Source organism: Carcharodon carcharias, chromosome 21, assembly GCF_017639515.1.
Source record: "Carcharodon carcharias isolate sCarCar2 chromosome 21, sCarCar2.pri, whole genome shotgun sequence".
NCBI classification, from domain to species: domain Eukaryota; kingdom Metazoa; phylum Chordata; class Chondrichthyes; order Lamniformes; family Lamnidae; genus Carcharodon; species Carcharodon carcharias.
The window spans coordinates 81,438,564-81,463,696 of record NC_054487.1 but is presented as its reverse complement, the minus strand read 5'-3'; the positions used below and the strand labels follow the sequence as shown (position 1 = coordinate 81,463,696).

At 43.0% G+C, this 25,133-nt stretch overlaps 1 protein-coding gene across 8 annotated transcripts in view; it reads left to right on the top strand.

Moving 5' to 3' along the window:
• caps2 (calcyphosine 2) overlaps nt 1-23,785 on the top strand; it is a 48,133-nt gene extending 24,348 nt beyond the window's left edge. For 7 of the 8 annotated variants that reach the window (XM_041216232.1, XM_041216229.1, XM_041216231.1 and 4 more), the window contains 9 exons: nt 2,284-2,358; nt 4,772-4,867; nt 6,296-6,389; nt 7,635-7,753; nt 9,981-10,048; nt 11,826-11,980; nt 16,502-16,621; nt 18,338-18,434; nt 21,625-23,785. In XM_041216232.1, coding sequence (XP_041072166.1) covers nt 2,284-2,358; nt 4,772-4,867; nt 6,296-6,389; nt 7,635-7,753; nt 9,981-10,048; nt 11,826-11,980; nt 16,502-16,621; nt 18,338-18,434; nt 21,625-21,800 — 1,000 coding nt within the window. In that variant the 3' untranslated portion in view covers nt 21,801-23,785. The remainder of the gene's footprint in view (nt 1-2,283; nt 2,359-4,771; nt 4,868-6,295; nt 6,390-7,634; nt 7,754-9,980; nt 10,049-11,825; nt 11,981-16,501; nt 16,622-18,337; nt 18,435-21,624) is intronic. The other variant, XM_041216228.1, reaches the window with a different exon arrangement.
• The last annotated feature ends 1,348 nt before the right edge of the window (nt 23,786-25,133 follow it).

The following is a 25,133-nucleotide window of genomic DNA, read 5'->3' as shown; positions in this document are numbered from 1 at the left end:
TTCAAAGAAGATCAAGGGAATTCTCTCCGGTGTCCTGACCAATATTCATTCCTCAACAAACATAACACACAAATTAGTTATAAAAACAAAAAACTGCGGATGCTGGAAATCCAAAACAAAAACAGAATTACCTGGAAAAACTCAGCAGGTCTGGCAGCATCGGCAGAGAAGAAAAGGGTTGACGTTTCGAGTCCTCATGACCCTTCGACAGAACTAGGTGAATCCCAGGAAGGAGTGAAATATAAGCTGGTTTGGGGGGGTGGGGGGTGGAGTTGGGTGGGGGGAGGGAAGTGGAGGGGGGTGGTGTGGTTGTGGGCAAAGGCCGTGATAGAAGTGGAACGTCAAAAGATGTCACAGACAGCAGAACAAAAGAACACATAGGTGTCGAAGTTGGTGATATTATCTAAACGAATGTGCTAATTAAAAATGGATGGTAGGGCACTCAAGGTATAGCTCTAGTGGGGGTGGGGGGAGCATAAAAGATTTAAAAATATTTAAAAATAATGGAAATAGGTGGGAAAAAGAAAAATCTATATAATTTATTGGAAAAAAAAACAAAAGGAAGGGGGAAGAAACAGAAAGGGGGTGGGGATGGAGGAGGGAGGTCAAGACCTACCTAAAGTTGTTGAATTCAATATTCAGTCTGGAAGGCTGTAAAGTGCCTAGTCGGAAGATGAGGTGTTGTTCCTCCAGTTTGTGTTGGGCTTCACTGGAACAATGCAGCAAACCAAGGACAGACATGTGGGCAAGAGAGCAGGGTTGAGTTGGTCATTTATCACATTGCCATTTGTGGGATCCTGCTGTGTGCAAATTGGCTGCTTTGTTACAACAGTGACTACACTCAAAAAAAAAAGTATATCATTGGCTGTAAAATGCTTTGGGATATCCTGAGGCTGTCCAAGGCTCTTAATAGGAACATCATCAAACAAAATTTGAAACTGAGCCACATAAGGGATATATAATGATACTAGGTCAGAAGTAAGTTTTAAGAAGCGACCTAAAGGAGATGAAAGAGATGATGCAGAAAGGCTTAGGGAATTTCAGTATTTAGGGTCTAGGCAGCTGAAGTCCTGGCCATCAGGTAAAGCAATGAAAATTGAGGATGCACAAGAGGCCAAAACTAGAGGTCCCTTGAACGTCCTGCATCCCTGGATTGATAAGTGACACTACTTAATGGTTGTGAAGTAACACTGTTACAGGAATATAAAGGAAAGGTCCTGAGATCCATCATTGCTCGCACTCTCCAACAGACAGTACCATTTCTGGCTATCCTCCCTAATCACAGGTGATGCTGACTCTTGGAGAGATGTGAGGAAAACAGAAAACCTTGTGGCCATTTTCAAGGAAAAATGGGATCTTAAATCCCAACAAAGACAATTAGGGATATTCTACAAGGGCATGGTTAGCAATGATGCATCACCATCTAACTTCTTCCTCTGTCTCATATATCCCAGAGCCCTTAGGAACATGGGATTATCCCAATACTGGAACTGGACTGATCCCAAAGATCAAAAGACAGTTTCTTAATTTCTCCCCCATTCTTCTGGTGTTATAAACAACATCCTACTTGTTCTGCTATTAACACATTCTGCCACTATCAGCACCTTCTTTAGACTTTAACACTATCATTAACACTCCTTTTGTCTTTTGTCCATGACATCTTTGTAATATCTCCTGAGCTCTCACCTCTCCCTGACCTTCAATCTTGTTTCTCTTGATCCACCCCCTCTGAAACAGTATAAAATCCATCAAATTTCTATTTCTCTTATCCCTGAAGAAGAGTCATATGGACTCGAAACATTAACTCTGTTTCTTGCTCCACAGATGCTGCCAGTCCGGCTGAGTTTTTCCAGCATTTTATGTTTTCATTCCAGATTTCTGGCATCTGCACTATTTTGCTTTCAACATCCCACTTAGGTTTGTTTTGTAAATTACTGTGTTTACAGCACAGAAACAGGCAAACGGATCCCTGCCTAAGTTTATGCTCCACCTGAACCTCCTACTACCTCTGTGGCAGCCTTCCCTCTCGTAAGACAATGGTTTGCGCGTGTGGTTATCAACTCTGTGTGAATTCCTACCACCCCTCTCCATCCATCTCCATCAGCACATCCTTCTGTTCCTTTCTTCCTCATGCACTTATCCAGCTTCCCTTAAATGTATCTATGGTATTTCCCTCAACTACTCCCTGTGTTAGCGAGTTCTACATTCCACCCGCTCTGAGTAGAGATTCTCCTGAAATCGTTTATTGTATTTATAAGTGCCTGATATTTATTGCCTCAATAGGGTAAAGACAAGTTCAACGTTGACAGAAAATCTGCTGTCAAACAAGCTGCGCTTTGATGCCCGGATTATTTCAAGGTATACTGCAATCTTGTCAAATTTTTCACCATAATGTGTGATTAATGAGTTATTTGGCCCAATAAAATTTCAGTGTTGCTTTTCTTTTAAAAGTTGCAGCATGTGTGTTCAATGTCAAGAAATTGCACGTTGTCAGAGAATGCGGAAAGCGATTGAGCAACTATTGAATTCTGCATTGGGAGAAGTAAATAAATGACGTTGGACGATCAGAATGGCCTTCCTGATCATGGAGGGATAGAACAGAGTAAATAGAAACAGACTATTTCCAGTAATTGAGGAGTCTAGAATGAGATTCAAATGTAATGACATTTAGGATGGAGAGCAAGAGAAACATCTTACACAGAGGGAAACAGAGTTAGCATTTCGAGTCGAATATGACTTATTCAGAACTTGAGTTCTGAAGAAGTCATATTTGAAGTGAAACATTAACTCTCCCCCATCATTGATGGTGGGGATATTTCTGGACCCTCCTCCAGTGAGTTGTTTAATTGTCCACCACCATTCACGAATGGATGTGGCATGACCGCAAAGCTTAGATCTGATTTGTTGGTTGTGGAATCGCTTGGCTCTGTCTAACGCTTGCTGCTTATGCTGTTTGGCATGCAAGTAGTCCTGTCTTGTAGCTTCACCCGATAGGCAAGTAGGAGATGTCTTCAAACTGTACTCTAAATGGCCGTTCTATTTGTGTGGACTCCTGGGAATCAAGGAGTCAGGTGTATTGACTGATTCTATTGTAGTCCATTTTGATAGACTTGCATTGTTGCTACAGTGGGTGTTTTTTTTATATAGGTGGTAGTCTTCACCCAACTCAGCAAATGTTTCTGAAACCCTCATGGAGCAGTCCAGAGTCTCTGCAATGAAAATGGAAAATGCTGGAAACACTCAGCAAGCCAGGCAAGGGAAATTGGGTTAAAATTCAGGTCAATGATCTTTCATCAGAACTGGAAAAAGTTGGAGATTTAGCAGTTTTTAAGGAAGTACTGAACCTGGGGAAAGTTGGCAGTGGTGGAGGGAAGGGGAGAGGGGAAAAAAACGAAAGGGAAGGTCTGTGATAGGATCGATGGCAGGAGAGATTAAATTACAAAAGGGATGATAGTGCAAGGCAGAAGGAGATGGTAATGGTATGAGTAAAGAAATAAAAGATGAGTCTGGAGGATGTGTCGATGGCAACAACAGAACCATTACCATCATCTGTCTGAGAAAATTGGAACAGTGGTTATGGTACGACATTATTGAAATCAGCGTTGAGCCCAGAAAGTTAATCAAAAGGTGAGGTCTTGTTGCTCAGGCTTCCTGTTGAGCAGCATCCCTTTCTATAGCTTCTGTATTGAGTCAGGAGGGACACACACATAACAAGAACAATAGTAACTAGATTGCTTTAAACGTAGCAAATGTCCCAAGGTAAGGAGCTGAAGTGTGAAGTAACCAGACATCAAACCAAAGGAGGAGTGATATGGAGAAGTGACCAAAAGAGGTTTTTTGAAGAGAGGGACCATATTTCAAGCTTCAGTTTTACTTTAGTGCCTTTGTTGTTTCCTGTATCTAGGGGAGGTATATTTAAGTATTCAATTATTGAAAATCCACTCTTTTTGCTCCTGTTCATTTACTGCTTACTGTTCAGAAAATCAGCCTGGGATGTTGTTGAAGCCAGGGTCTGATGGGGTTTATTGTCCCACCTATTGAAAGTCAAATAATCCGCTTGGTGCTGCCTGATAAATAAATCCCTCCACAGTGGTTGACAGGATCCTGAGAGGCAGCTTGATGTTACAACCTGACCACTGCGAAAGCTTCCAGCACCCATATGACACATCTGTGCAATTGCCCTCCCCAGCATGGGGTACTGTGTGGGCCTCAACAGAAGTGACCGGAAGTGATGCGTACACCATTTTGAGGGTCATAGGCTTTTGTAGTGCAAGCTCCAGCTTTGCTGCGGAATCAAATTTTGCAGCTGTTAGAGCTGCAAACATTTATTGGTTCTAACAACCTAAAGTGTAACTCTGTTTCTCTCCCCACAGATGCTGCCTGATCTGCTGAGTGTTTTTCTATCAAAGGTGGCAATTGCCCGTTTGATCACAGTACTTGATGCTTTTATATATTGTGCGGGCACACTCCAGCTCATAGGGACTGTGGATCACCTATTAGGAGCCACGTCGGTCATTTATATCTCTGTAAATTTTATATGCTCCATTCTTTCCATCTAAGGATAACTTAGGATTAATTTTTGTGGTCTTGCTGCTGGTCTAGAGTCTCGCTAGTGAAGAAGGTTCAGACAATTAAGGCTACAGTTCCATGTTACTGAGGTTATGGCCCAATCTGTGATCCACACCCTGGTCTCGCAAGGCTTTGTACCAATATCACCTCACTGCGTGGCTGAGGAACCCACCTAATTTGGATGCACTTCTTTCTTTAACAGGAATGGACGGGATGCGTGCAGAGAGCTAATCGGTTTTTTCTTTGCTTTCGATAAGTCTCTAACGGTATACGAATACCGCCAGTTTGGAAAAAACAGGTACGCCCCCTTGTATAAGACAGGAAATAAATATTTAGAGCACAGATTCTCTAACCCAGAGGGTCGTGGATGCTCCATCGTTGAATATATTTAAGGTTGAGCTGGACAGATTTTTGGTGCCTCAGGGAATCAAGGGTTATGGCGAGCAGGCAGGAAAGTGGAGTTGAAGCTGAAGGTCAGCCATGATCAGATTGAATGACAGAGCACCCTCAATAGGTTGCATGGCCTACTCCTGCTCCTATTTCTTATGTTCAGATTAGACGTCCCAAGAATGTGCCTGATTTGTATGGTTGGGTGATCTAGTTTCATCTCTTTGGAGATGGATCATGGAACTGTTTATTTTTTCTCACTCTGGCCCACAATAATCATTTGCTCGCCCATGACAAGTATCTGAGACTGAATAAAGAAACAGCTGTTGTGAAATTATGCTTCTTATTGAATGCATCACTATATCTGTTGAGTAAGCATGTTTATTGTGATTCAGGCCTCTCTGGAAAGAAGAAAAGAACCCGAGTTTGTTTAGTGTCTTTCATGACCTCAGCGCTTCATAGCCAATTAAGTACTATTACTTAGGGCAGTGTACGCACTGTGATATAGGGAACCAAGGCAACAATTTGTGCGCAGCAAGTTTCTACAAACAGCAGTGAAATAACTGATCAGATCATCTGTTTTAGTGATTGAATTTAAGGGCTAAACATTGACCAGGAGACAAGGGAGACTTCCCCTGCTCCGCAAAATAGTGATTTTGTGATCTTTTACCTTCGTTTAAGAGAGCAGACAGGATCTCAGATTAACACCTTAGCTGAAAGATGGCTCCTTCAACAGTGCTGCACTCCCTCAGTATATGTTGGAGTCTCAGCCTAGACTTTTTTCCTGAATTCCCTGGAGTAGGATTCAAACCCATGACTTTCAGACTCAGGTGGGATCATGCTAGCATTGAGCCACAGCTGAGATGGTTTTTTTTACCCTGCCGAACACACAAGGCAGCTCCAAGAGACAAAGCCATATGTATCTACACAAGAAAAACCTAATACTCAAGGTAATCTGTGAAAAGGTGCCCTGGGTGTACAATCCACCATTTATTTGTCTCTGGATTACAGGTAGGATCTCCACTATTTTTGCTCATGTCACTTCAGAAGATAATTAATACATCACGCCAGACATCTTCGAGCAGGAGGAATCCATAGAAATAGAAACAAGTTAGACTTCTGATTTGTCGCACATTCCCATATCTGACACTCCTGTACTTTGTCATTTGATGGAATGTGTATGGCTTCACCCTGTAGTCCTGCAAATCACAAACAACTCTCAGAGGATATACGGAGGTGTCAACACTGGGAACTGACCTGTATCTTTGCCCTCTGCTTTGACAACTGTGTTCCTTTACAATCTCTCAGACTTTAAGGTAAAATTGGATTTTTTTTTCAGAACGAAAGCACTTCCGTTCATTCAAAGGGGCATTTACTGCCATCAGTATGGGAGGAGAAAGAGAAGGCAATATGATGTTGGAGATTTCCATGTGGTAGGTAGCAGAACTTCATAGCATACAGGCCATTCAGCCCATCAAATCTGCATCACTGTTTTTCTCAATAATTCTAATGTCATTCTTCCCTTTCCTGTTGGTACTGCAATATCTTAGTTTATAATATTTCTCTTTTAAAGCAACTGTCCAATTCCCTTTGAAAGGAATCCGTCCTTCAGCAATGGCTTTGTGGCAGAGAATTCCACTGTTTAGCCAACGTGACTTTTCAAATCTCTCCTCGCTCCTGGCGACATCCTAATGATTCCATACTGCATCTTTTCCATTGCTTTGGTGTTGTGCACAACATTGTACAGAGTACTCCACCTTCAGGCTAACTCAAAAAGAAAAACTTCAATTTATATTGCACCTTTCATGACCTAACGACATCCCAAAGTACTTTACAGTCACTGTGTATTTGAAGTGTAGTGGCTGCAGTAATCTAGGAAATATGGCACAGCCGATTGCACAGACGAAACTCCCCTGAACAGCAATGTGGCAATGGTCATATCATTTATTTTAGTGATATTGTTTGAGAGATAAATATTGGCCAGGACACTTGGGATAACTTCCGTACTCCTCTTCAAAATGGTATCATTGGATCTTTTTGATTGACCGAGAAGGCCATTGGGGTCTCTGTTAATGTCTACTATTAAAGATGGTGCCTCCAAAAGTGCAGCAATACCTTAGTACTGCACTGGAAGTGTCATCCTGGATTTTCTGCTCAAGTCTCTAAACAACACTCCAACTCACAACTCTCTGACAAGAGTGTTGCCCTTTGAGCCAAGTTGGACAACCAAGTTTAACATTATCTCTTCACTCTTGTAGATCCAGCCTCTGGTTCCAACAACAGGAATTCCATTTGTCTCTCCAAGGGTTTATTGACATTCATTAATAACCTTTAAAACCCATGTATGATTTGCCATTTTACCCTTTTAAGTGGAGGGTATAGTCTTTCAAACTATTGTAAGAAAGCAATGGTTCACTAATGTTCTTCGAGGGAAGGAATCATGTCATTCTTAAACAATACGCTCTACATTTGACTCCAGTTCATGCCAACATGGTTGGGTCTGGCCTTGCAGAGCCTTCAAGGAGAAGGCTCACCACCACCTTCACAGGGCAGTTAGGGATGGACATTAAATGTCAGCCTTGCCAGCAATGTCTGGGGATGAATTTAAAAAAATATTGGTTGTACTTCAGCTCGTGTACAGTGGTGACATTTTTCATTTTGTTTCTTTTCTGTGCTAGGGTGCGAACCTGACCTTTCTGACCGCACAACATGTTGGTCTCCCAACAAGTGTCCAAGAGAAACCGTTATTAACTTTACGAATCATTGGCATTGATGAAATGGCAAAGCACTCATTGCTGTAAGTACTCGAGGAATCTTTTATCATCCTCAGCTCTTCTACAAAGCTCAATATAGGAAGTAATAAGTCACAGAGATTAATAAAGTGAACGCCTCAGGATGCCATCAAGGAAGGTTTTAAGAAGCGTACAAAAACGAGGAGACCACTCCATCAAGGGCAGAGTCTAAACAGGGCTATCAAATGAGTTTGGATCGCACATTACTGAAAAGTCATTGATTGACAACACTAACTCTGTTTCTCTCTCTGCACAGGTTGTCAGATCTGCTAAATATTTCCAGCATTTTCTGTGTTTTTTTTTTAGATTTCCCGTACCTGCAGTATTTTACTTTTGAAGTGAATCTTTTAACAGTGTGACAAAATGAATGTGAAATGCAATTTCTATTGTGGTATTTGCTTTGAAGTGAATTCAACCCTCCAGTGTTAAATTGTTGTGAAGAATCTTAACAATTTCAAAGGCGGTGTGATAGATTGGGAAACCCAACCTCACGACCCAAGTCCTGCTGTGTGTGGCTGTTTAAAATACAAGGGCAGTCTGTCACCAGTCTGATAACTCTGTTTAGGCTTCTGCCCTAGATAGGATGGTTTCCTTTGAAGACGTGCCTTAAAACCTACCTCTTTGATGTCCCAAGGTGCTTCACGTTATCAAACAAACTTTGACACTGAATCACATGGGTCTGCTGCAATAGTTGAACCTGGGTTCAACATGGGTTTTGGGCAGTGGATGAGTTGAGATGGGCAATATTATGCAGGTGGAAGAAGGCAGTCTTGGTCATGATAAGGATGTGGAGTTGGGAGCTCAGCTTGGAGTCAAGTAGGACACCAATGTTGTTTGCATTTATATAGTGCCTTTAATGTAGAAAAACATCCCCAGGCACTGCAAAGAGAACAGATAGGCACACAGTAGAGTAGCAATAATGTTACTGGACTATTAATCCAGAGACCCAGTCTAATATTCCACGGACATCAGGTCCAATTCCACCATGGCGGCTGGGGGAGCTTAAAATCGGTAAATTAATAAATGTGAAATAAAATGCTAGTCTCACTGATAATGATCTTAAAAATATCGAATTGTCGTAAAAGCTCATCTGGTTCAATAATGTTCTTCAGGGGAGGAAATCTGCCATCCTTACCCTGTCTGGCCTACACATGGGGCAGAATCTTCGGCTCAGCGAGTGGGGGCGGGGCCTGCTCGTCGAGGGGTAAAATGACACGCGGTGATGTCGGGTGTGCGTCCCAACATCACCGCGCGTCATTTAGATTTTCAGCTCGGTGGGCGCCGACTCAGCTGCACGCCCGCCGAACTGTCAAAGACCTATTAAGACCATTTAAATATCAATTAAACTAATAAACCGAGCTGCCCGTCCAACCTTAAGGTTGCTGGGCAGGCGAAGAGCCCAGGCGGCCTTCGCATTTTTCATGGAACCTCATGCACAAGCGGGATGAGGTTTCATGAATGTTTTTAAAGTGTTTTAAAAGTTTTTAATAGAATTAATGGACATGTCCCAGCTCATGTGACAGTTTCACACGAGGGGACATGTCCTTAAAATTTTTGTTCACCTTTAATCAATGTTTCATAAGTGAAAGTAATTTCCCTGAGGCACCTCTGTGCTTCAGGGAGATTTTTGCGCTCTTTCGCACACTTGCGTGAAAGAGCACACTCCCGACTCAGGGAACCCCCCCCCACCAGCCCCCCACCCCCCACCCCCGCCTGCACAGGGAGTGCACAGCGCTTCCAGGAGCACATAAAATGGGGGTGCGGACCCAATTGGGGGCGCTGATTGGGTCCGCGCCCGCGACTGCACAACCCCCCCCCCCCCGATGGGGGGAAATTTCCACCCATGATTCCAGACCCACAGCAATGTGGTTAACTCTTAACTGCCCTCTGAAATAGAATAGCAAGCCGCTCAGTTGTATCAGGTCACTTAAGAAAGAAAGCACTGTGGGTGTACCTACACCACATGGACTGCAGCGGTTCAAGAAGGCGGCTCACCACCACCTTCTCAAGGGCAATTAGGGATGGGAAATAAATATTGGCTTAGCCAGTGATGCCCATATCCCGCAAATTGATTAAAAAAACACACCAGCATCAGAATGTATGATTGAATTTAGTAGCTAGAATATGAAGACATTTCTAACTGCAGATACCTTTATAGAATGTATATGTTCTAGCCTGTTTTTATTTGATTTAAAATGCAACTTTTATTTTCTCTGAATTAATTTGCTACAGAACCAGCAGTAATCCAGCTTTGAGTAAGCAGGAGATCGATGACAGAAATATCGTTATGTCTGTGCAAGGTGAAGATTAAAGGATACACCTGTGATGCAAAAAGAGTAAATAACTATCCAAACCGAGCTGTCTGCAATGATTGGCCTTTATCTTTCACATTCATCAAATTATAAAAACAAACGCTACGTTTTATAAATTTAAAACTTTTTCATTATATAACATTTTCTCACAGAATCCTGTGGCAAGTAACTCACCTCCTGACTCCCCAAAGGCTGCCCACCAGCTACAAGGCATAAGTCAGGAGTGTGATGGAATACTCCCCACTTGCCTGGATGAGTGCAGCTCATTCAGGAAGCTCGACACCATCCAGGACAAAGCAGTCCGCTTGATTGGCACCCCGTCCACAGCCATTCACTCCCTCCACCACTGATGCACAGTGGCAGCATCATGCCTATTCCACCCCTTTAAAGGGCAGTCCCCTGCCCTTTCCTCACAGTCCTGCAAACTTTTCCTTTTTAGGTAGCTATCCAGTTTTCTTTTGAAAGTTACTATTAAATCTGCCCTCACCGCCCTTTCAGGCAGCACATTCCAGATCACAACAACTTGCTGCTGTCAAAGTTAATGCCCCCGTAAAAACTCAGGAATGTAGCAAATGCTTGTTAATCCTTGGTGTTTGAACTTTGGCAACCTGTAGATCTACTTAAGTCCCACTGCGTGTGGCTGTTTAAAATACATGAGCAGTCTTGACACCTGGTGATTTGAAAAGTTAGCCATCCATCTCGCAGTGTAAAGTATTGCTGAGAGTTTAGCAAATCGGGCAGCTCTCCTTACCTCAGTTGTTGTTTCTCCAGGTCCTGGATGCCTTGAGTTTTGTTGGCCTTTTTAAAATAAAAAAAATGTTTCCTTATTCCTCTTGGTGCTTTAGCCAATTGCCTTAAATCTTGTGACCTCCTGAAAGTAGAAACAGTCTCACGCTATTTAATCTATCAAAACCTCCATATAAGTTTGAAGACTCTCTATTGAATCTCCCATTAACCTTCGCTGCTTTAAGGAGATCTGACAAATTCAAACAGACAATCAACAAATAGGAGATAAAAACAAAAAACTGCGAGATGCTTTCAAAGAGATTGGAGTTGTGTGTGATTTGTGGGCTAGATGGATGAGAGTGAAAGAAAACATAGAAATATGGGAAGAAAATATATTTTGTTGCAGAGCACCAGGACTATACTCCAGTAAAATTGACGCTCCTGCCAGATCTGAGGTCTTTGGGTAGCATTCCTGCCTCCGAGCCAGAAGTCCCGGGTTCGAGCCCCACCCTAGGACTTGATGGCCAAGGAAGGTGCGCTCATAACAGAGTCAAACAGGTCGAGTATAAGCCTGTAAATCCTTCTACCATACGCCAGTGGCAGGCTGTAACAGTGGGAGAGATTCCTGCTCAGCTATGTAATGGAAAGAATGCTGGAGCCTTGACCATCGCTATCCATGGCTCCAGGCTACAACAAGCATGTAAAAAGTGCATGTTACCACAGCAACTCAGAGTCTCTTAGTGAACTGTAAGACGCCACTAGATCTAACCAGGGTCTTAAATTTTGCAAACAATATGCTGATCTATAGTTGACTATCTCTGCTACAGGTACCAAGATCCTCCCCGGGGCCTAACCAAGCAGTCCAGGTTAGCAATTAAGCCTTGCAATTAAAGACTCGTGACTCAGAACTTATGAGCATGGCCACAGAAGAGCTGCTGGTATTCTTAGTAAATTTAGTTAAAGTGAGAAAATAATAAACAGAAGTTCTGCTGCATGTAGGAATTCAAATTTAACTTTTTTTTTTGCTGCTGTTACTAAGGACTGCTGAAAGAGAAGCTCAAGAAGAGAGGAGTTCTCACCATGACAGGTTTGGTGAGATTTTTTCACCAGCGTGATCAGTGTGGAGGTGGTGTGCTGCAGAAGATGGAATTAAGACAAGGTCTGAAGGAGTTCCACTTGGAGCTGTCCAATAAGGTCAGGACAAACAACAACTTGCATTTATCTAATGCCTTTAACATTGTAAAACATCCCAAGGCCCTTCAGAGGGGCGATTATCAGACAGAATCTGACACTCAGCCACATAAGTAGCTATTAGGATAGGTGACCAAAAGGTTGATCCAAGAGATAGGCTTTAAGGAGCGTCTTAAAGGAGAAGAGAGAGTCAGAGAGGTTTAAGGAGGGGATCCCAGAGTTTAGGGTCTAGGTAGCTGGAGGCACCTATAGGTGGAGCAAAAAAAAAAATCAGGGATGCACCAGAGGCCAGAATTAGAGGAGTGCAGATACCCTCGGAGGGTGGCGGGGCTGGAGGAGATTAGAGATCAGGAGGGACGAGGTCATGGAGGGATTGGAAAACAAGAGTGAAAATTTTAAAATGCAGGACAGGGTGCCATTGTAGGTTAGTGAACACAGTGGTGATGGGTGAATGGCACTCGGTGCGCTTTAGGACATAGGCAACGGTGTTTTTTGGCTACCTCAAGTTTATGGAGGGTTGATAGCCGTTCACGAGCTGAGGATGTTCACAAGCACTCAAGAGGTGTATGTAATGCTGCTCTAATGTAAAAGTGAGAAGATTAAACATTGTGTTCTGAGATATGAAAGTACTCTCTTTGAAATTCATCCTCATGATCTTGGTGTCGTTGGCAAAGCTGCCATTTATTGACCATCTTTAAGTGGTGCAATGTTTGATTTATCAGGAGGACCTCAGTAGGCCGTTTCAGAGGTGAATTAAGAGTCAGCCCCACATTGATGGAGCCACCTGTATATCAAACTGGGCCAGGATGGCAGGTTTCCTTCCCTAAAGGACATTAGTTGAACTATTTGGGTTTTTCATGACAATTCAGCAGCTTTGCTTTTACCGATACCAGCTTTTTATTTCCATATTTTATTTATTTTATGTACATATTTTTGAAACTGAATTCATGTCCTCAAAATGCTAGGGTGGGATTTGAACTCATGTTCTCCCAGATACCTGCTCATTCTTCCAACATCTCAAGATTTACTTGCAATAGTCGAGCAGCCAGGACAAAGCAGCCCACTTGATTAGTGCCCCATCCACAAACATTCACTCCCTCCAACACCAACACACAGTGGCAGCAAGGTGGACTGCAGGAACTCACCAAGCCTCCTTAGACAGCACCTTCCAAACTCACGACCACTACCATCTAGAAGGACAAGGGCAACAGATGCATGAAAACACCACAACTTCGAAGTTCCCCTCCAAGCCACTCACCATCCTGACTTGGAAATATATCGCCATTCCTTCACTGTCGCTGGGTCAAAATCCTGGAACTCCCTTCCTAACAGCACTGTGGGTGTACCTACACCACATGGACTGCAGCGGTTCAAGAAGGCAGCTCACCACCACCTTCCCAAGGGCAACTAGGGATGGGCAACAAATGCTGACCCAGCCAGCGACACCCACATGTGAAAGAATTTAAAAAATGCCACAACTGTCCTCATTCGCACGTATCTTAGCAAACTTGCGAATCATTCACCTTGCACCATAAGACCACAACAACATAAGAAATAGGAGCAGGAGTAGGCCATTTGGCCCCTCAAGCTTGCCCGGCCATTCAATAAGATCGTGGCTGATTTGCCCCAGGCCTCAACTCCTTTTTCGTGCCAGCTTCTCATAGCCCTCAACTCCCCGATATTTCAAAAATTTATCTACCTCCTCTTTAAGTACTCTCAGTGATCTAGCCTCTGGGGCTCTCTGGGGTAGAGAATTTCAGACATTCGCTACCCTCTGAGGGAAGAAATTCTTTCACTTCTCAGTTTTAAACGAGTGTCCCCTTATTCTGTAACGAAGTCCTCTAGTTCTAGATTCTCCCACTAGTGGAAAGTCTTCTCAACATCTACCCTGTCAAGCCCCCTCAGAATCTTCTACATTACAATAAGATCACCTCTCATTCTTCTAAACTCTAATGAATAAAGGCCTAACCTGTTTAGCCATTCTTGATAAGTCAATCCCTTCATCCCAGCCTAGTGAATCTCTTTTGAACTGCCTCCAATGCCAGTATATCCTTTCTTAAATATGGGGACCAAAACTGTACACAGTACTCCAGGTGCAGCCTCACCAACACCCTGTACAGTTGTAACAAGACTTCCCTATTTTTAAACTCCAACCCTCTAGCAATACAGGCCAAAATTCCATTTGCCTTCTTAATTACTTGCTGCATCTGCATGCTAGCTTTTTATGTTTCCTGCACAAGAACATCCAGATCCTTCTGTGTTGCACTTTTTTGGAGTCTCTCTCCATTTAAATAATTTTCGGCTTTTTGATTCTTCCTACCATAGTGCGTGACCTCACACTTTCCTGCATTTAACTCCACCTGCCAAGTTTTTGCCCACTTATCAACCTATCTATATCCCCTTGCAGATTCCTTATGTCCTCATCACAACATGCCCTTCAGCCTATTTTTGTACTGTCGGCAAATTTGGATACGTTACACTCTGTCCCCTCCTCCAAGTCATTCAGACAGATAGTAAATAATTGAGGCTCTAGAACTGATCCTTGTGGCACTCCACTAAGTTACGTCTTTCCAACCTGAAGAAGACCCATTAATCCTGGCTCTCTCCTCTGTGTGTTAATCAATCCTCAATCCATGCCCCAGCACCTGAATCATGAGATGAACAGATCGGTTCAGTTCAAAAGAAGGAAACAGCAGTTCTCTAACAGGACTGTTTTTAACGAAAGCAGCAACACTGTTTTCCATGGTGATACGATTTTAAACTCTGATAAACTCCTCCTCCAATCTTCTATCACATTTGTGTATATCACAGAATCACAGTGCAGAAGAGGCCCTTCGGCCCATTGAGTGTGTGAGAAACACCTGACCTACCTACCTAATCCCATTTACCAGCACTTGGCCCATAGCCTTGAATTTTATGACATGCCAAGTGCTCATCCAGGTACTTTTTAAAGGATGTGAGGCAACCCACCTCCACCACCCTCCCAGGCAATGCATTCCAGACTGTCACCACCCTCTGGGTAAAAAAGCTTTTCCTCACAACCCCCCTAAACCTTCTGCCCCTCACCTTGAACTTATGCCCCCTTGTGACTGACCCTTCAACTAAGGGGAACAGCTGCTCCCTATCCACCCTGTCCATGCCCCTCATAATCTTGTACACCTCGATCAGCCTTCTCTACTCTAACGAAAACAACCCAAGTCGATCCAACCTCCCTTCATAATTTAAATGCTTCATCCCAGGCAACATCCTGGTGAATCTCCTCTGCACCCCCTCCAGTGCAATCACATCCTTAGCTTATAAAAATCTCTGCATAGAGTTGTTCGAACAGATATATACTGTAGGAAAGAATATAGACAAAATAAAACAAATCAAAAAAGCATCTGTTCATTTTCCTGAGGCATATAAAACACAATTGTACCAGACAAATGCCTCATATCGAAGTGATGTGCCCAGACATTTTTCTTCAAACACTGACATCTAGAGGTGGAATATTGTAGTTCAAAAAAGAAAGCCTCCTGTACAACACAATAGAAAAACATTGGAATAAATAAAACACAATCATCGCCAAAAGAGAAAGTACATTTCCAAAGGATCTTCATCTATATTTAAAAAGAGGGACAGGGAGTTAGGTGGGGAAACAGAGCCAAGCAGAGGGCAATGGGAGGAGTGGGGGGGAGCAAAAGAGGGGTGTGGAGAACAGAGTTAGGAGGCAGGCAGTACAGGGTGATAACAGCTTCGGGGAATGGGGAACAGTGGTGCAAACGCAGAGCAGAAAGAAATTTATATAAATACAAAGTTGAGGAAAGTGTTTGCTGGGTGCAAAATTACATTAATTGGGCTGCAGGTGAATGAAAAACAGATCAGAAAGAATAAAGGCTGAGAGGATGGAGGGGGCCAAATAACAGTTAGATATTTGGTTGACAATTAGGATTTTCAGTTTGAAAGTGAGAAAGACTGTAAAGGAGAGAAGGAGCGGAATAAATGGGAGGGAAATGAGAGATTTAGGGACAAACATGCATTATCTGAGTTCCTACCCTGGTAATTCCTGCAGCAAAGTGTGAATAGTTTCCCATGAAACCTTTAGTTTTGTTGAGGACGAGTCTCTGCATTCGGGAGAATGATGTAGCACAAGTCGAGTCTAAGCTGGCCTCAGTCAGGGGGTTCGAGGTGAGGTTCAGAAATGTCAGCTTGGCGAGATTTGATACAGTTTTACTGTCTGTTTATTAATATGCACATTATTGGTATAGCCTGTACAATGGACCTTGGTGTCTCAATTTTTTCAAAAGAAGTGAAAACAATTTACTAAATGATCTAAAAGATTTACTCTGACACTAACAAATATTAAATTGTTTTACTGAATTCCTTATAGGGAGGTTGATTTTTTTGTGATACGCTGGAGTATTAGACACCACCTGCTCCAAGATTGTGTTGTGTAGTTTACCAAAAACGAGGAGGATGTTTATAACTGCAGGTTATTTAAAATAACACTTTAGTGTGTGCTAAAAATCGTTCCTCTTTTTGTAGGATTTTGAGTCTATATGGCTTGTACTGGACCAGGATGGTGATGGTGAAGCAGATTATTACCAGTTTATTCGAGTTGTCATTGGAGAAATGAACGAATTTCGTAAAGCGTTCGTCAGGAAAGTAAGATTGTTATCTTTCTCTGTCATGCTACTAATATGTTAGAAGAGATAGTCCATAAATTGGGTCTAAGTCGGGCTTCTGATCGTAAATAATTTTGAGACGTTTGCTTTCAGACTGAAAGCTTTATACTCCCAACTAATAAAGATATGCATTCATCTAATGCATTTTACATCCTCAGGATGTCTTGATGATCTTCAGACAATGAACTAGTTGTGAAGTGCAGTAATTTTGCTGTCTTGTAAGCAAATGAGATCACCGATATGCACGTGAATGAGTCACACAACTAGGTCAGGTAAAGTTAAAGCGTAAGATGTTAAGAAGGAGTTATTTTAACTTGCGCAGTGGCATAAAACAGGTACAATTGGATTGGACCCTAATACTTTATTGATGTCAATGTAAAGGAAGATCATGGGTGAAGAACTGATATCACTTATCAAACTATCCGGTTAACAGTCTGATATGTCATGAAGTGAAAACTTCTTCCAAATCCTTTAAATCCTGGAACTGTCTCCCTAACAGCACTGTGGGTGTACCTTCACCACATGAACTGCAGGGGTTCAAGAAGGGCAGTTCACCACCACCTTCTCGAGGGCAATTAAGGATGGGCAATAAATGCTGGCCTAGCCAGCAACACCCACATCCCATGAATGAAATTTTAAAAATTGGCTGCAAGCATGGCATAAGGCAGCCGATGGGTGGTTAGCCCTATACGGTTGAGGCTTTTAAGGGATCGTCAATCCATATGTTACGGAAACCACTACAACAACCAGATGCGAGTACCCTTGCTTTACCTCAGCCCAGAATTCCAAGATGGAGCTCCGGTCTCCATTCAACAGGACTGTCCCGAATGAAGTTTGAACCTGGGACTTTCTGAGTCCAAGGTGGGAATGTAAGCAGTAAGCAAAAGGCTCGCTCCATTGTAATTTGGGGATGTGCTAGTTCTATAATTGATATTTTACACTATATAAAATAAACTATTATTCTGCTGTTAAGCTGAAGTGATGTTTAAGCTGAACTGTCCCTTTAAGACCAGGAAGTTAATTTGATATAAGCAAACACAATCTGGGGTCGCTCAACGCTTAATTGTTCTTTGGTGAAATAACTGCAGATTGGAATGTGTTGGTTGGTTTCTTGGTGCCTTTCTGAAACATAATTGAACTGTATCAGTAACAAAGTGTGACACTGGTGCATTTGGCATACCATTTTTAATTAAAAAAATAATTAAATCCGTTTGCATTGGATAATATGATATTGTAATAAAAACAAAAAAACTGCGGATGCTGGAAATCCAAAACAAAAACAGAATTACCTGGAAAAACTCAGCAGGTCTGGCAGCATCGGCGGAGAAGAAAAGAGTTGACGTTTCGAGTCCTCATGACCCTTCGACAGAACTTGAGTTCGAGTCCAGGAAAGAGCTGAAATATAAGCTGGTTTAAGGTGTGTGTGTGGGGGGGGGGGGCGGAGAGATAGATACCTCTATCTCTCCGCCCCCCACACACACACCTTAAACCAGCTTATATTTCAGCTCTTTCCTGGACTCGAACTCAAGTTCTGTCGAAGGGTCATGAGGACTCGAAACGTCAACTCTTTTCTTCTCCGCCGATGCTGCCAGACCTGCTGAGTTTTTCCAGGTAATTCTGTTTTTGAATATGATATTGTAGCTTTTTTTAAGCTCCTTTTATATTACTTTAGTTTTCACATTATTTATCTTCACAGGCCTATATGAAGCTTGATCCAAATAAGACTGGTAGCAGTTCTGTGAATGACATTAGCAAGTTCTACAGTGGAAGGAAACATCCCAAAGTCTTATCAGGTAATAAATTAAAGGTCTGCTCATGATGTACATTGTCTGTCAGTAAGTATTCATTATTACTTTTTAGAGTTACAGGAATGGGTTCCCTACGTCAGTGACTCTGTCCACATTAGACTCCTTTGCTCAAGAAAGCCTCAGACAACACTGGGCAAAGTGGACCTTCAACAGAACTTACACCTGAATGAGAATTATGAGCTGCTATCTGGTCAGGAACTTGGCAGAAAGAACATGGAGTAATACTATTGTACCTGAGTTTAGTCCTTCACACACAGCACCATTACATCGACCAAATGCTGTTTGCTGATTTGTTGTGCCCTTTGACAGATTTATCCATCACATGACTCAAAACAAGATTCCTATCACCATCCAATTCATCAGCGAACTTTGTTGGACTTTTAGAAATTGATATGGGGGTGAGGGACTTGGCGAGGTTGGTATTTATTGCCCTTAGTTGAGAGGATGGTGGTAAGCCCATCTTCTTGAATCGCTTCAGTTCATGTGGTCCCATGTGTTGTTGGGCAATTCCTGGGCAACAAAGGAACAGCACTATATGCCCAAGTCAGGAGGTAATTTAGTCCTCAGCCATAGAGTCATTTTGTCACAGGAGGAGGCCATTCAGCTCTTGCTGTCTCTCTGTGGAGCAATCCAGTCAGTCTCATTCCCCTGTTCTATCTCTGCCAGTCCTGTAAGTTTATTTCCCTAGAGCCCATCCAATTTCCTTTTGAAATCATTGATCATCACTGATTCCACCACCCTCATGGGCAGCGAGTTCCAGGTCCTTACCACTCGCTGCATAAAAAAAACTTCTTCCTCACATTATCCCTGTATCTCTTGCCCAAAACTTAAACCTGTGTCCCCCTCGTCCTTGTACTTTCAGCTAATGGGAACAGCTTTTCCTTGTCTACCTTATCTAAACCTGTCATAATCATGTACACTTCTATCAGATCTCCCCTCAATCTCTTTTGCTCCAGTGTTAGAGGTTGCAGGTGAATAAGGTGCAGTCAGAGTCAATTTATGAGTTGCTGCAGTGCATCCTAGTGGATAATACACCCAGTGTGCTGACAACGGAGAGGGTTCATATCAAGTCCAATGACTAGGGCACCAATCAAGCAGACTTCTCTGACCTAGATGGTGTTCAGCTTCCTGAGTATTGGTGCAGCTGAACCCACCCAGGCAAGTAGTGAGTATTCCATCACATTTGTGACTTAAACTTTGGAGATGTTGGATGATCTTTGGGGAGTCAGGAGGCGAATCACTCGCTGGAGGTGACCCAGCCTCTGACTTACTTTGGTAGCCATGTTGATACGGCGGGTCCTGTTAAACCTCTGTTGTATGGTGATCCAGGATGTTGGTGGTGGGAGACTTCATGTGCTACTATTGAAGGTTAAAGAGAGGCTTTTGGGATTTTTCTTGTTGGAGATTGTTAATACTTGGCATTTGGGTGGTTTGATCATTGCTTGCCACTTGTCAGGTGGCTAAAGCTGAATATTGTTCAGGTCCTGTTGTAGGCTGTATGGGCTGCTCCAGTGACTGAAGCTGAGAACTGTAGAATCATCAGGAAACTGCCCATAAACTAGCCACACAACCGACAGGAAAGCCATTATTGAAATAACTGAAAACGGCTTTGACAAGGGCACAGTCATGAGGAATTTCTGGAGCTGCTACTGACTTATCTCCCTTTGCCTAAAGGATGACTCCAGGTCAGGGACATTATAACTGAGTCAGTTAAGACAATGGGCAGGGTTTTACTACAGGTTTCCGGACCTCGATGTCAGGATCGAATGGGAATCCCGAGCTCGCACTTGCCAGCGGCAAGACGGGCTCAGCAGTTTTCCTGGAGGTGGCCTCTTAATTGACCGTCACCAATCCTGCCGCCCATAGTGGGGTTCTGATGTTGGCGGCTCAGTCAGAGTGCTGGCAGTTCTGAAGCCTCGGAAGCCTTGCCTGGAGGAGTGGGCACTGCTGTGGTGGGTCGGGACTCGAGCCTCTTAATGAAGGTGCCCTCAGAGGGGTGAAGCCATTAGCCCCAGGGAGTGAAGGAAATTCCTCCGAGTAAATCGTTTGAGCCCCTGATGTGGCCTTTCCTGCCGGTGACGACCTCTTCGGGGCACGAAGCTTCCTCTTTGGGGCTCTGGTGGTTTCTCAGGCTGCTGCAGGGTGGACACCTCCATTGAGCTAGTGGCCTCCTTGTGGTGGTGGGGGTTGCTCCTCCACCACTGGAAAAATGCTGGCGAGGCCACAGAATTGATCCTAACTGGGGCGTTAAACATCTTAATTGGCTGGTAACCTCCACGGAGCAGACACCTGCTTCACAACCCATCCATGGGGAAATTCCCTGGCGGCAGCAGTGCATTGGGGAGTTGTCCCTGTGTGCTTCTCCCCTACTTTCCCAGCCTCTCCCACCTCCAAGCTCACCATCCTAAAGCCAAGAAAATTCAGTCCAATGAGTTTAAAAAATTCACAAGTGAATATCTCCCTGATGGTGGAACAACTCACCAAATTCACAAACCTTAAGACATTGTCAGACACTAGATGCATAGGAATCTAGTTCTGTGCTTTTTAAAATAAAAATGATTTCACAGATTTCCCCCTCTCGCTCTGTACATATGCATCAGGAATGCTGCCAGAACTTAAATGAAATAGCCAGAAGTAGCACGCTAATGCTGCGTCTCCTGAAGTGACGTGAACGTTAAGCACGCAGTGACACATAGGTGGGGGACAGGAACAAAATACGATGCAACTACACCAAAAAAAACCACTTGCATTGTGTGGAGCCAACACATTCTTGCTGCAACGTCAATATGACTGACCCTTGTTCTGTTTATGTGGGTTGTTTGCATGCTGAACTCTTAGCCCTGTCATACAAGTGTCCCTACTAGCTGTGGTCACCCGTGATTTTGGGACACAATTTGGAATGCCAGTGTACTGTGGTATAAAGCGATTGGATGCTGCTGGGCCTCTTGCTCCACTGAGCACCCCATTTCAGCATCATTGTTGAAGGAAGACTTCGTCAGGGAGTGTGAGAAGTCTTGAGGGAGAGTTATTGAACACTTGCACACCTTCTTCTGGATCCAGCATGCCATGGGCGGGCAGCAGGTTTCTCTGCATGCTGCCCATCTCCCAGCTTCTCCCCACCGGCGCTCTTGTCGAGCACTGGCTCAATATTGTCCTCTTTACGATCCTTTTGCAGGAGAATGTTCAGAGCAGCAAGTCCGAGCAGCATTCATGGACACGTTAAAGGAGAGCTGCGTCAGCTCCGACGAAGTCACTTACTGTGAATTTGAAACTTACTACGAGGGACTCAGCCTTGGAATTGCAAACGATGAAGATTTTGCCAATGTGATAAGGAATTGCTGGGCGGTGTGAGATGGGAGGACATGCAAGGCAAAACTGGAATGACCTTTATTCCTGTGCAAGGTAGTTTACGTTGATGTGCCTTTTATAAAATGTGTTAACGTTGATCGCAGTAAAGAATGCCATGTAATATTATGAAGTGCTTTTGGATTTTCACACAGTTGAGCTGTAGATCTAATGCTTTTTATGACAGTTTACTTTGTGCGAGGTCAACATCCAGAGTAAATTTTCCTGGTGTAGGAAAACCAGACTGGCTGGGAACCTGTGTGAAGAAGGAATCCCTCCCAATTCTCTGTCCCTTAGAAAAAACCATGCGCCATCTCTTACTGTTGTGACCTTCTCCCTGCTTGGTGATCATGTTTTCATTGCAGGTGAAGGGCCATTGAAATATGCTCTAAATTCTAACAACATATTAGTGCAAATGTTTGATGTTTCACAAGCTGACTAGCTGATTTTGCAAGTGTACTTTTATTTGGAACACTTAGGATCGAACGAGGAAATTTAATCATTTTGAAGCCACCATACCCTAAATTTTGAATGTTTAAAATTCCAGGGATTTTATGTATCAACTACGACATCCCAGAACTGAGCTGTTCCTGGTGTTTCTAACACTATTCATGTAGTCAATTATAAGCTCTTATTGCAATTAATACAACACTTCAGAAGTACTTAATTGGCTGCAAAGTGGTTGGGGACATCCTGAGATTGTAAAAGGTGCTATATAAATGCAAATCTTTTTTCATATTAATAAGTTTAAGTACAGAGTATGTATCAGAATCTCTCGATGTATTTTCAATGTCACATTGACTGGTGATTGGGATCCTTCCATCTGCGAGGGATGATGGGAATGCAACTTAGAAATTGGGCAAGGTCAGATTTGATCATGTGCTGCACTCCTTTTGATGGCTGAATAAGCTGATTTGGGAAAGATAAAGCCTGCCACAAGTGCCGCACCTGAAGTAGTCTCTTTCTGGCGGTGCACATCGACTAAACGCGGAGTTGCTTGTTTACCTGGAGCCTGAGGTTTCTGAATATTGAGCTATGCATATGGTACCCTATTTGGGTAATAATGGCAGATTGGTACAAGGTTATTTTTCCATGACATGTATCAGTGATTCATAGAAATATATAGCATTTTACAACACAAACAGACCAAATGGTCTGTGCCTGTAGTTGTGCTCAACACAAGCCTTCTCCCAGCTCTCTTCATTTAACCCCATCAGCATATTCCTCTACTCCTTTCTCCCTTGTGTGTTTCCTAGTTACGCCTTAAATGCATCTATGCCATTTGCCATCAACTATTCTGGGTGGTAGCGAGTTTCACATTCTCCCCACTCTCTGGGAAAGGAGGTTTAATCTGAATTCCCAACTGGATTATTTTAAAATTTTCATTCATGGGATGTGGGTGTTGCTGGCTAGGCCAGCATTTATTACCCCTCCCTAATTGCCCTTGTTCAGAGGGCATTTTTAAGAGTGAACCACATTGCTGTGGGTCTGGAGTGACATGTAGACCAGACTAGGTAAGGACACAGATTACCTTTCCCTAAAGGACATTAATGAACCAGATGGGATTTCTTGGTGACTATCTTATATGGCCTGTAGCTTTGCTCTTCCCACTTAATTTTCCGTTAAAGTGGATAATGGTGGACTATTGTATAGAACTCTGCCTAGCAGTGCCCCAGCTCCTCAACCCTGCTAACACCATGAAAAATATACAGGGATAACTTCACCCTTGAGGGTCCTAGTGAGAGTTGTTACTAATAAATTAAAGTACTTCTTTCCATTTAAATATTGTAAAATTTGCTGTGAAAATAGATGATTAAACATGTTGTGACAGAGTTCCAATATAATATTTGACATTAATTATTTGTCAACTTGGGCTACATTGTATTTTGATTAGTCATTATTTCCTTTGACTTTATTGGTGTAATTATTAAATTGTTTCCTAGTTACGCCTTAAATGCGTACATTATAACTAAATAAATTGTTGAATGCAATTTTTTTGATGTAAGTATTATTCATTGTACCCTCCACACTGCAAAACGTCAGCAAGGGAGGGGAAGAACCTGGAATGGCCTTTTAAAGGACATTTTTGAAGTCGGATGTGGGAGCACTACTACTGATCCATGATTAGCACTTTTTATTCTTGATCTTGAGTCAGAATGTCATAAGTTCAAGTCTCACTCAAGACCTGAGCACAAAATCCAGCCCAACAAGTACAGAGGGAGTTCTACACTAAGGCACTGCCTTTTAGACATGACCATAAACCAAGGTCCCATCTTCTAAAGTGGATATAAAAGATCCCAGGGTATCATTTGAAGAAGAGTAAGGGACTTCTCCCTGGTCTCCTGGCCAATATTTATCTTTCAATCAACATCACAAAAATGGTTTAATTGATAGTTTGTCTTATTGCTGTTTGTAGGGGTTTGCTGTGCATAAATTGGCTGCTGTGTTTCTCTAATTACAAAAGTGACTGTGCTGCAGAAGTGCTTCAGTGGCTGTGAAGTAGTTTGAGACATCTTGAAGTTAGAAAAGGTGCAAGCCCTTCCTTGGAATAATTGACACTGCATCTGTAGGCATGAAATTGCATTGCAACCTTGTAGAAATGGACTGATGTTTATGCTGATGGACCTGGTGTTGCTGTTGCCTTGGTAATTGGTGTCCTACTTTTATTATCCCCATAAACATCAAATCTGAGTTAATGCTGCTTCTTGCTGAGTTACAGAATTGACAATGCTGACCTTGTTGATTTCCTCATTCAGCCTTGTCCAAGTCCTGCTTCTCTGGGACATGCGAAGCTGCACAAGTGAACCATACTGAGCTCTTGTGTGAAGCATGTGAATTTATATCAATTCTCCGTACAACACGGGTGTTGAAGGGTGCGGGAGAGTTGGTTCAAATTAAATACAAAATCATGGGTTGCACTTTTCAGCTTCCAACACAGGAACACCCTAGGTTCATGTGGGGCTGGGACTTCCCATCTGGCATCATGGTGGGAGCACCATCACCACATGGAGGGTATTAGAGGCTTTTAAAAGGTTCGTAGAGTGACAGCTTAGGGGGAGGGGGGAGGGGGGTGGGCCCTGAAAAATGTTGCATTTAAATAGCATCTCAAATCTGAAAATTCTGTGACAAAGTGTGAGGCTAACCATCTATCCATCTCTCTTGCCTCCCATCCCACCTATAATTGAAACAACATTTACACCACAGAAACACGCCATTTGGCTTAACTAGTCTTTAGGGTCCACACAAGGCTCTGCTCACCCCATCTGACTAGAATGACCAGATTTTCAAAAGTGCAAACCGGGACTCCCTCGCAACATGAACAGATTTCCCTCTGCAGCT